Consider the following 11,929-nt stretch of genomic DNA (forward strand, 5'->3'; position numbering starts at 1 on the left):
TCTTTATTTTTATTTTGATTTTTGTTTCCAAAAAAACACTCTAAGCAGTAGTATGTTATGGTTTTGCTGTGTCATTTTTCTCTCACGATGACTCGCTCCCTCTCTTCCGCTGATCGGCCGGGATATTTACTACTGGCATGATGCATGATGCGATGAGAAAAAAAAAAAAAGAAAAAAAGGAAAAGGCCAAACCTTCCGTCCCCCAGCAACATTGATCAACAAAGAGCCAAACTAAACCGAGAAAAGCTCCAGGATGTCATCCATTGTGTTTTTTAGAATACCCATGCTCGGTGGCGGATTACGCACCAATGATTCACCCGAGTGATCTCGACCCACGGACTTGACCGGCGAGGAAAACACTGGTGGGTTGGTCTTTATAGCTTGCGACCAATGCGCGCTAAAGTAACTTAGCTTGGTAGGCTGTTTCGTTCGCGACCCCGTCACGGTAAATGATCGAACTTAACCCACTTGGTGTTGATTTGACTTCTGACCGTTTTTGCCGCGGAAGCTGACTGTTTACACTCCGGAGCTCCGCTGTGCTCCCTTGTCCTCCGTTCTAGCACTCACAGCCTCAATGCTGGCGTATGAACAAGCTCAGATGTCAAGGCGGGACCCATCACCTACGGACTATCATCATTAAATCCATCCTTGAACAATGATATTGACCAGCACAAGGAGCATATAATATGGACGGCTCTGCCCGACTCGAAATAAGGAGTTGCTTATCACCACTCCTCAGGTTACTCATTGGAGTCAGGATTCGGACCAGGTACTTCGTTAGGGTAACACCAGCAGATCTCCCTAGAGCGAAACGCGGCTCGGTAATCCAACTACCTCTGGCCACGTACTATATAGCAAAAAGTCGTTCAAACTCCTTCAGAGTTCAGGAATAAATGGTTTGGATCTGCAAGTGATATAATGTTTGTTTCCTAGGGCAACTTCTGACACTGTCAACATATGCACAATCGATTTGGGCCATCTATTTCCTCCACCAATTGAAATCTTGACAAGCAATGAGAGAGGGACGGGAGTACGACTCAAATTGATCGTGGTCGGATATATCCGCACCACTGCAATCAACCGGTTTATTATAAATAGTGCCTATACCCAAGGAGTTCTCCGTAATCCGGTCAATAATTGATACTTGGCAAAATGAATTACAAACCACCATCACCGGGAAAAAAGAAATTTTATCATACCAGGCCGGATAGATACAGGTCGGGTGGCTAGGCCAGGTCTTTCCTTGGCAAAAATAAATGATGGTGAACCTTCGGTTCAGCCCCTGCTGCAAGCCATACTAAATTATTGGGGGCTACTAATTAAGCTGCATACATAGGTGCTCCCAAGCGAATCCCATTGGCGGAGGGTGATCCAACAGATGCGTGGTTTGATGATTCGACTAATTAGTAACAGGATTACCAATGATTGTAGCCCTGTGCCCTAATATTATGGTTATATTAATTAATGTTATGCAATCCATATTAGCAATAGAGCAAATTTCGTATCTTATGCCAATTCATATCGCCCGCATTAATGGGCCGAAATCCAGTACCCCTCCATGATCTAGGCTCTTCGTTTTAACAAGGGACCCGTGTCTGTAAGGATGTGCTGTATGTATGGAAATTACCGACAGCCAGTCAAAGAATCAAAGAATGGTGCATATTATACAGAGTACTCCGTACCTAAACATAGTAAACCAACCCTATAGAAGCCATCAATTATCAGGCAATCATACAAGGTTCTTCCCCGCAAAGTCTATGTATGTACCTATGTATGTATCCATGTACCACCCTTGGCGCCAATCTGACACAAAGAACACCAAAACACGCTTGGCGTATATCGTACGGGTCTGGAGGAGGACTGGAGAGATTGTGGAGTTGATCCATCCAGAGATGATACCAAAACGACCCTGCATACGAGATTTCTCTAGACTACTTCCTAAAACATTATGTTCACTGTTCCTCGACATACTAGGTATACCCAAGACCTTAACCTAGGTTATTACTTCAGTCCTCCATTGCTCCGGGACCCTTCGATCCATGGTTGAGTGCATGATCGAACCCCACAAGCAAAGTGCACTCCACGTGGAGAGGGTCGCATCCTTCAAGGAACCGGTCAAGTCTCGCATACCCAACTCTATACTCCTGTTCATTATGCATTTGGAGGAATTAAGGAAGGCCCTCGACGTCTACTCCGTACTTGTGCTACATCGCTGAAACATCAGAGTAGTGTTTGCCCAACTTAACAAGACGGCAATTCCATTGAAGTCCCCAACAGACAAATGTTTAGGTCGTTGGTGCCCAAGCGCTCAATAGCCTGAGAGCTTGGACGACACGTCGTCATGCATTTCTTTGGTCTTGTCAAAAAAGACCAATGGATGCATCTCTGTCCGGGTCATGGGATGGGCGCGATCGACAGCTGTCCGTATACCAATAGTATACTTCCCAAAGTACCTACTAAGTACTAACAAAAGGACCGCAGTAGAATACAAACTACCAAAATAAGGAACAGCATTCTCAGAATCGTAAACCTTGGATTCACCACGTGGCTCCGCCCAGCGACCCAGTACGTACCGAGTTCTCTCTCTCTGCAGCCGAGTCCGGGGCAGGGTCATCGGGTCAGAATAATTCTATCTATGATTCGACGAGAAACCAGTGAACCCTGCTCTGACGTTGGGGACGCCAATCTGGGGCCATAATATTTGGACCTCCGGACCCTCACAAGGTATTCAATAGTACCATCCAAACATATTTCAGAACCTCCCCGGTTCCAAGAAAAGAGAAACGAAGGAAATCCTTTCGGTTCGGCGGAGCGGAAAACCAATGTTCTCAGGAGCCGAAAAATTGATTAGGTGAAAGGAAATACCGGAGGCGAAGAGCTCAGCCAAGGATTCCAAGAATCTTAGGTCCCCACTACGTGAGTCAGGGTTTCTGTTCGTTCTTCTTCTGGATGGAGTCACCCCGCGTGGGTGATGTTTTTTTGGGGGTGTTGCGTGATATCATTGTTTCTTGGTGGCGATGTGGAATTGTTTGATAGTCACGAGAACTGATTAGTAATTACTGACTTTTCTTCGCTCGCAACTGATCAGAGCGACCAAAGGCGGTAAGGTATGGAGTAAACTCTTGGGAATTAAGGTAAAACAACCTTCAAGACCCGGGATGGTGTCATGATCATCAACAGGAAAACCTTGATGGTTGATTCAACCTGCTATCACGTCGAACGAGCTCAATATTTAGACCACACTATTTCATCCGGAGTAAGTATGTAGCGTGGAGATACCATCGGGATTTGAATCGTGTCAAGTCTACTCTGTAATAAACTCAGAGTCAACAGAAAACTGATGTCTGACCGCTCTTTCGCTGGAGATCTACACTTCTCCACAACGCTAGAATCAACTAGATTCCCACCACCAACAAAAGAATAAACAACAGGAATAGTTCATGAAACTCTGAACTTCAACTGAAGAAATCTTCCTGAGATAGACGATCAGGTGGGGGTTACGCAATGATAGACCAGCATGATGCATTTCAATGGATAGGGGTTTCCCGATCTACATGCATACCTTAGTCCCAAGAACTACTGGATACTAGATGCATGACCCAATCTCAAATCTTTTTACATAGTACTCCGGAGTAGATATGCACTATCTACGGCAGCGAGACTACTTCCACACCACATTCCTAGTGATCGTGCAAACTTTTCCCGGGTGGAGCGGCTGTTCACCATCACTAGATCATGTCGCTATCCGCCGGGCTCCGCTTTCCCATTCGACGGAGTACATTCTTGTCCCGGTGACCAGGGGGAAAATCACCCCATACTGTGGGTGATTTGACTATAGTTTGACTTGCAAGAGCTTTCCTCCCTCGTCCTGGTTGTTCACCGACAACTCTCACACGGACCATCTCAGCTTCGATAATGCCATGGTTGAGTTCGATTATTCGTTTATCGAGCATATTTTCTCGAGCCTCAATGCTAGCATGCTTCCTTCGGGAACTAGACGAGTACAAAAGATTCAATTCAGTAAGATCTCTTGGTTTACATTAGAGCTCATACTGGGTACCTTATTGAGCACCTCCCTTACCTTAAATAACGCATCCTGCAATCAGTCGCAGATATTATCTGACCAAAGAAAAGGTTTTTGAGTATACTACTCCAGATCAAACTCATGGTTAGGTACTTTATCGCTGAGTTATGAGAATCGTCAGAAAATTTGTGAGAGCAGAAGCTTCCACTCGGGCTCTTTCCGGCCACTCCGTATATTTTGTTATAGTGCCCAGAGTATAGCAGGACATATCTATCGATGATTCAACTGCATGGTAGACCTTCGGCGCTTCTTTACAGGACAGCATCATGTAAGCGAGTACTTCATCTTCTGCTTAATTGCATTATGATGCAAACTGGGGCCACTGGCCTATGACCATAGATAATGGACACATCTATTGCAGTTTCTACCGAGAGCAAACCCCAATCATGATCAAATATGAATAATGGTTTTATATCCAATGATAGTTTATGTATGTACAAATCTCATCTATAGTCAATATCTTCTATGCTAGCCCCAAAACGCCTGATAATGCAAGGCAACGCAATGCAATGCAATCCAAGTAAACATCAAAAACCAGGAAGAAAAAGAAATCAAGCAGCAACCTGCACAGACTTGATGAACTCCTCGCTAAACTCATAATCAGTGTATCCAATAGGATCCTTAACCAGGTAGAACTTCTCCCTCTCATAGGCCCTCAGGGGAATACCTGCCTTGACCTTGAAAGGCAAATCCGGGTTCGAGGTAAAGGGCCGTCCCATAGCAACCAGGGTATCATAATCCTTGTAGTGAGAGTCAACAGCCTCCTTGGCCGACTCAGCCTTATACCCACCGGCCACGATGACAGGACCAGCCTTCTCGTAAGCGCGGAAAAAGAAGTCCAACGAGTCTGCACTGGGCCCATCAACCTCGGTGTTACCCGCAATGCGAGGCTCAACCAGATGCACGTAAGCCAGCTTAAACTCCTTCGTCTTCCGCGCCAGATACTCAAACTGCGGGACGGGGTCCGCCATGCGCATCCCCTGGAAGGTACTGAAGGGACTGAAACGAATGCCCGTCCTCTCGGCGCCAATGGCCTCCGACACAGCCTGGGTGACCTCCAGCGCAAACCGGGCGCGGTTCTCAACGCTGCCGCCCCAGCTATCTGTGCGCTGATTGGCCGTATCCTGCGTAAACTGATCAATCAGGTACCCGTTCGCGCCGTGGATCTCGACTCCGTCGAACCCAGCCGCAATGGCATTCTTCGCGGCCTGCGCGTAGTCGCGGATATAGTCGCGGATCTCATCCTCGGTCAATGCCCGGGGAGCAGGGCCCTCGGGGGTCGCAGGTACGGCACTACTGGAGACGAGGTCGTAGCCGTCCTTCTTCAGGTTGGCCGGGTTGGCGACACGGCCCAACGCCCAGAGCTGCATGAATATGTAGGAGCCCTTGGCGTGCACGGCGTCGGTGACGGTGCGCCATGCGGCGATCTGGGCCTCGCTCCAGATCCCGGGAACATTGGGGTAACCGCCTGCACGAGGAGAAATGAGGGTCGCTTCCGTGATGAGGAGAGTACCGGGGACGGAGCCACGCTGTTCGTAGTGCTCTTTTACTATGGGGAGAGGCACATGGTCGTCATCGTTTCGGAAGCGGGTTAACGGGGCCATGGTGATGCGGTGGGCGAGTTGCATGCGCCCGACTTGAAGGGGGGTGAAAAGTGTGGAAGAGGCCATTATCTTTTTTTTTAAAAAAAAAAAAATAATTTATTTTTCAATTGGAAGTAATGTACTCCGTATTTTTCTTCCCTCTGAAATCACCCTTATTTTCTCTTCGAGTGTGGTTTTTTGAATTGTATACTAAACGGTTCATAGAGCCAAAGTACAACCTCCTTTTATACTATACTTCGGAGACTTTTTTTTTTTTTTTCCTTTTTGTTTTTCGCCATTGATTTCCAATCATTGGCTCACATAAGCGGAAAACTTAATCATGCGGCGCCCTTTATATCCGATGTTCGACTTTTTACTTCCGTGTCATTAGTAATCTGAATCCATTATCGATCAAACTTGTATACTATGGATGGAGTAGAAGATGCATCAACTCCTAGTACATACTCTGTAGGTAGACGGAGATTTTATGACGTACATTTCTGCATATACTTGCGTTAGTGCACCTTATCCCTGTCAATAAAGCGGTCGCTCCCTCGAGACTATCTCAACCACGACTGTCATGTTTACCCCGGGTTTATTCTTATCACGACTTGTCGATCCTATAAACATCGAATCTGAATTGGTTTCAACCAGGCTATGATAGGAAAAGAACAATAGTGACATCCCATTGTACACTTGGACGAGGCAAAGCATCAGACTGGATATATGTACGCCATCGCATTATATTTCCATCCACAAGGCAGTCCTTATTCTAAGAAGAGTCCATCGCCCGTAATCCACCGGAACACCTTGAATGCTATTTTGGTTCGACGTTCTTCCCCCCCCTGGTAGAAGAAAAGCAAAGAGTGAGAGAACGAGGTATCCAGAAAGAAAATTAAAAAAGAAAAAATAAAGCCATTGAACCCATGGTATACTGCCATCGCCGTCATACATATTCATCACACAAAGACGAAACTATTGCAATGCTGTGGGGTATTTGAGAACGGAAATCGAAGAGAGAACAAAAAATTCAGAAATCAACTCTCAAGTGTTCGTGCGGCGGCCTCAAGCTGCGCATTAAATACCTTGATCTGGTTCAAGAGTCCCCCTTGGGCTCCAGGGGCGTGGGAGCTCACGTTGTCCGCAACACTACGGAGCATGAATTCTAGTCCAACGGTCAAGGATAGTTCGGACGAAGACGAGTCGTCCGACTCGCCTGCAGGCCGGTTCTGGCTGCGTTCGAGGGCTAGATCTAGGCTGTGTAGAGAATTGTTGATGTTGGTGCGCGCCTAGTACGGTGTTAGCTACAGGTCAAGCGACAACGGTATCGTTGCGTAGGCCAACTTACCTGGCTTGCATTTTCCTCCTCCGAGTGCTTCCTTCGGACTGCATCCATCTGCAATGCCACTCTCTCCCTTTCTTTTCGTAGTTGATACAGCCGGCCGCGCATATCCATCATTTCCCGCTTGGCCTTTTTCAGTTTGACCCCTAGTATGAAGTTACTGTCGAGCATTTCGCTCAGTTCGAAAAGGCGTCCTTCGAGCTCGGTGCCGAATGCTTCCACAGCTTTTTTCTTGGTAGTCCACTCTGAGCGCCGTGCTGCATTTCCCTCGTTGGAGATTCCATTTTTGAGTGTTGTAAGCGTCTTCTCCAGTGTTTCTCGGCAGATTTGGCTAAGAACATCGGCGACATTTACGCCTCCCCTACTAGGGAGTTTGGTTTTCTGTCTCGTCGCGAGCTCATCGGCAGATTCTTCCTCCTCGTCGTCGGATAGCTCGGAAGGTTGAACATGGCCTCCAAGCGAAGCGACGTTAGCAATACGATGGACTGTTACAGGAACCGTCTCTCCACGAGGCTGTCTGGGCTTTCTTCTAGTGGTGCGAGAAGCCTCCTCCTCATTTTCGTTCTGAGCCGCAAGGTCTTCCTCACGGTGGGTGACTTCAGGACCCTTATGGGATAGTGACGGTCGGCCGCGACCACGTTTGGGAGCTGAAGCTGGTTCTGGTTCTGGCTTTTCAAGGGCTTCGGGCTGGCGCTCAGGTTCTGGCTCCGGCACTCGCTCCTCTTTTGGCCTTCTTCCTCGCTTCCTCTTTTCGCCAGCTGGTTTTGGCTCCTTTGAAGACACGGGGTCAGGCTCAGCCTGAGACTCCCGTTCCGGTTCCGGTTCTGGCTCCGGGCCCTGATCTGACCTTCTGCTCCTTTCCCCCTTCTCAGTAGCTGGTTCAGGCTCTTCGGGGACTTCGCGTTGGCGCTCAGATTCTGGTTCCAGCTCTCGCTCCCCTCTCGCCCTTCTTCCTCGTTTTCTCTTCTCGAAAGCCGGTTTAGGCTCTCTTGAAACTTCAGGCTCGGGCTCCACCTCTGGTTCTGGCTGGGACTCCTGATCTAACCTCTTTCTCCGTTTCCTCCTTTCGGCAGCTAGCTTGGGTTCTCTCGAGACCTCGGGCTCGTTCTGGGGCTCACTCTGGAGCTGTGGCTCGGGCTCGGGCTCGGGCTCGGGCTCCTCTTTTGACATTCTTCCTCGTTTCCTCTTTTCGCCAGCCAGTGTGGGCTCCTTTGGACCTTCTGATTCAACATCCGGTTCAGGCTCAGGCTCAGACGCCAATCTTCTTCTCTGCTTTCTATTTTCACCGGCTGGTCCTAGGGCCTCCACACTTTCCGGCAGCTCAATAGCTTTCTTGCCGGGATATCCAACTTGCTTTTGTATGTCGTTCGTCGCCTTTGACTTTTGACGCGACTGGCGGGCCCCTTCAGATGTAGCCGTATCATCTGCCTCCGGCACATTACCCTCGTCCAGAGGCTGGCTATTTTGTGTTTCACTGGCAACAGAATCCGCCGTCGGCTCTTTTGCTTTTCTACCCCGAGGCCTTTTCGTTGTCTGTTGCTGAGTCGGCATGCTACCGCCCGGCACGCTTTTTGTCGAGGCAACATCATTCTGCGCGCCCCCTTCATCTATTGCTGGTGATGATTGTGTTGATGATCGCGGCCGGCCTCTGGACCGTTTCCCAGACTGTGATTTGAGAGAGTCCGCTTCCATGGATTTATCAAGATTCGTCGCCAATGATGGTTCCTGTGGCGCTGGATGCTGTGTGCTCTCAGCCTCCGTCTCCGGCCGCTCAATACTCTGGGACCGTCGCTGGCGGGCACGAGACCCTCGTCGTTTACGCTTGCCATTCGTGGTGTCTTCGAGTTCCGGCGTTCCATCAGCCCCGGACGATTCTTTATGGGGCTCCGTGGGCTTCTGATTCACGCCGTTTTGATCTGGATGTTCATCCTCCTCCAGCATGGCCGCCTCAGGTGCTGGGTTGTCCGACACCATCGCGGTGGTTGGATCAGGCGTTTCTTTGCGTGTCTGCTCCGTCTGGGCTACATCTGTAGTATTTTGCATAGTCAAGGGTCCGTCGCGTGGTTCCGTAGGCTCGCTAGGCACAGGCGCGCTTGTCTGGACGCCATTTTGGAGAGCCGGCGAGTGTCGTTTTTCCTGTTGCGTGACTTCTGGCTCGACGGATACTCTCGGGCTCTGGCCAGGGGGCTCTATAATGACGTTAGATAGTAAGTATGGCCATAGCATTATTCTATGCACGTACCAATCTTCCTTCGCTTGCCGCTTCGCCCAAGGTCCAACGCATCATCTTCCGGTATGTCGAATGTTGAGGGTCGCTCGGGGAGTGAATTACGCGCCCCGCCTGGAGTTCGGAGCTGCCCAGTATCTTGTGATGATGGAAACTGCTTTTCTGGCGATAACAAAGACGGTTGCGTATTCTCCGAAGTTGAATGTGGCGGTGGTGCGGCGCGGGGTTCGATGGAAATGTCAACATCGGCAGGTTGCGACGCGGCTTGTGGCGGCTCTTCAGGCGGGGGAGCGAGACCAAAAGAGAAGCCGAAATTCACTTCCTTGATCTTGCGTGTCCTATTATGATTTGCAATGTCAGCTCTTCCTTGTCTTCTTCAATCGGTCGCGGGGTAAGACCAGCGCGTACCCAGCGCCGCGCTGCCGCATTTGCAGCCGCTCCTCTCGATCTGCGGGATTCGTTAGTTTTGACAATAGATTCTTCGCAACTTCATTAAGGGGTGCATACTGGAGGCCATGATCGAGAAGCGGCGCCTCGGCGAGCTCAACGCGCAACTCTACGCGAGATTTAGGTGTAAAGGTCCAAGGAGGTGTTGCGCCGAAATCAATGATGGGGCGTGTATTCCATAATCGATCATACTTTCGGGGATGCTGAGTTTCCCAAAATAGTTTGGTCTTTCTGGTTCGGGAAAAGCGTGGCCTCGATGCTTGGCAGCAACTATACATAAAATATTCTCCCTCGGAGTATATAATTGAGATTATGTGATGATATTTTCAGAGTATATCGGTGACCATAGTTGGTAGAAAGAGTTCCCTTGAAGAAATAAAGAAGTAAATAAACAAAAAGTAAGAATGATAAAAAGAGCTAGTAGAGGACTGTATGGTAAGGCAATGGAGACTTGAATATATATTAATCAACTTATAGTGCCGTTTATCCTTCAAGACTACTACTAGTAGTCATATGGGATCTAATGACTAGTAATTGAGCCAGTGAAGAATGGAACAGACAACTGACCGAGCTGGCCAGCCAAGCCCCAAGATAAGCATCTCATGCAAGAACATACTATGGCGAGGATGAATGGTTCAATCAGGGTGGATTTAAATTTCTGATTTGATAGGTAGTATTCCCGTTCAGCCAAAAACGGTTTGGTGGCTTGAGTCGCTCCCGCCCGAGTCGATCACCCAAAGGAAGTTCAATCTTCTCCGCATATACTTTTCGGAATTTTGGTTCTGGAAAGCCGAGAAATCCTCAATTGACACCCACCAGGGCCACGCTGATCGAATAGTACTATTTCCAACTCGAGTTCTTTCTTAGTCCCTGGTCGCAATCATGGGTTGGTTTTGGGGCAACTCGAATCAAGACGACCCCGTCAAGAAGCTTGACCCGGGTCTCCGAGAATATCTCGAACATGAAGCCCCAAAGAAATACGTCCCTGCGACCTCAGGGCCTTCCGCGCAGGATCCGTCTAAGAAAGTAGATCCACATGCCCAATCAGCGCAACCAGCCGAAACCACCGAATCTTCGAAACCTGCTGTTCCTGCTGCCTCACTTTTCCCCGACGGCCGTTACTCCCATCTCTGGAAGACCTACAAACCGCCAAGCGAGGAAAACACTGAAGTGAAGGGCGCTTCTAGGGTGATTGAACAGTACAAGTCACGCAATGATACGGTACACCGCGCAGCGATGGAGAATTGTGCATTGGAACATGAGGATTTGACACTGTGTTTCCAAAACGGTAACTTGCAGAAACGATTAATGTCTCGTATGACTCTGTGTTCCGAGGAAAATGGGAAATTCTCTCGGTGCTTTACTACTCAAGCTGTAAGTGAAGACCTCGCGGAACTTATCCCTTAGGCCCTATCTGCCTTCGTCGCGGCTGCTGCTGGACAATTGCTCATGCGTGAGTAGAAATTTCTCCAGGCACTGGGCTACTCGTCCTCGTTTGAATGGGATGACGAGAGAGAGGAAAAGATTCAGATGCATGCCGATAAGCTCTACCATGAGATGCTGGATTATGAGAAACAAGTTGAGGAGGCCCGAGCGGCTGGCCAGGAACCTCCGCCTCTCACATCCCTCTTCAATCCCCAGGGAAAACCCCAACAGCAAAAAGCCGAAAATACACCAGGCTCCCTGGAAATCCCCGGAGGCGAGGCCATTCCACCAGGATTCAAGCCATCCAAGCCATTGGAACAACTCACACCACATGAACGCGAGCTGGAGATCCGAGCCCACTATGCACAACTGGAGCAGCAGAAGATGTACGCGCAAGAGGCGTCTCCTTTCATAAAGACTCATGACGATGCGCGTCAGAAACGGCGAGAGAAAGCTGTAAGTTGGTTTGGAGAAACCGTAGGCAAATGGGTTACATAGAATTACAAATTGGCATTTGGTGGTTTTCATTTTTCTTGTATTATTATATTATTATTATTATTATTTTATTACCAAATACCTAGTCGGATTTGCACATGAGGGCGCATCTGTTGGAGGAGAATTGAATTGATAATGGTAGCGAGATATGCCAATATAACAATGAATCTGATGACTCTCTGGATGTGTTAAACCAGATAAAGAAAAAAAAAAAAAAATCTGTTGGAGGAGAATTGAATTGATAATGGTAGCGAGATATGCCAATATAACAATGAATCTGATGACTCTCTGGATGTGTTAAACCAGATAAAGAAAAAAAAAAAAAA

At 48.4% G+C, this 11,929-nt stretch overlaps 4 protein-coding genes across 4 annotated transcripts; 1 reads left to right on the plus strand and 3 right to left on the minus strand.

Annotated features, from left to right (window-relative positions):
* Positions 1 to 4,294: 4,294 nt before the first annotated feature.
* BDV38DRAFT_118131 (alkene reductase) lies at positions 4,295 to 5,921 on the minus strand. Its single transcript, XM_032051081.1, has one exon. It carries the CDS (start codon positions 5,752 to 5,754, stop codon positions 4,636 to 4,638), a length of 1,119 nt encoding a protein of 372 aa, XP_031912315.1. The 5' UTR covers positions 5,755 to 5,921; the 3' UTR covers positions 4,295 to 4,635.
* A 57-nt stretch (positions 5,922 to 5,978) lies between these two features.
* BDV38DRAFT_250382 (uncharacterized protein) lies at positions 5,979 to 7,031 on the minus strand. The gene has a single exon (XM_032054943.1). It carries the CDS (start codon positions 6,625 to 6,627, stop codon positions 6,409 to 6,411), a length of 219 nt encoding a protein of 72 aa, XP_031912316.1. The 5' UTR covers positions 6,628 to 7,031; the 3' UTR covers positions 5,979 to 6,408.
* On the minus strand, positions 5,979 to 9,897 carry BDV38DRAFT_250384 (uncharacterized protein). The gene is made up of 5 exons (XM_032054944.1): positions 9,744 to 9,897; positions 9,645 to 9,684; positions 9,252 to 9,574; positions 7,016 to 9,198; positions 5,979 to 6,956 (listed from the first exon to the last, which is right to left on the minus strand). The coding sequence occupies exons 1-5, from the start codon at positions 9,751 to 9,753 to the stop codon at positions 6,705 to 6,707; spliced, it is 2,808 nt and encodes a 935-aa protein (XP_031912317.1). The 5' UTR covers positions 9,754 to 9,897; the 3' UTR covers positions 5,979 to 6,704.
* Positions 9,898 to 10,565: 668 nt separating this feature from the next.
* On the plus strand, positions 10,566 to 11,731 carry BDV38DRAFT_272294 (uncharacterized protein; the record flags this gene model as incomplete). The annotated part of the gene is made up of 3 exons (XM_032057461.1): positions 10,566 to 11,057; positions 11,145 to 11,564; positions 11,690 to 11,731. The coding sequence occupies 3 exons, from the start codon at positions 10,566 to 10,568 to the stop codon at positions 11,729 to 11,731; spliced, it is 954 nt and encodes a 317-aa protein (XP_031912318.1).
* Between the last annotated feature and the right edge of the window lie 198 nt (positions 11,732 to 11,929).

Source organism: Aspergillus pseudotamarii (assembly GCF_009193445.1).
Source record: "Aspergillus pseudotamarii strain CBS 117625 unplaced genomic scaffold BDV38scaffold_36, whole genome shotgun sequence".
Lineage (NCBI taxonomy): Eukaryota > Fungi > Ascomycota > Eurotiomycetes > Eurotiales > Aspergillaceae > Aspergillus > Aspergillus pseudotamarii.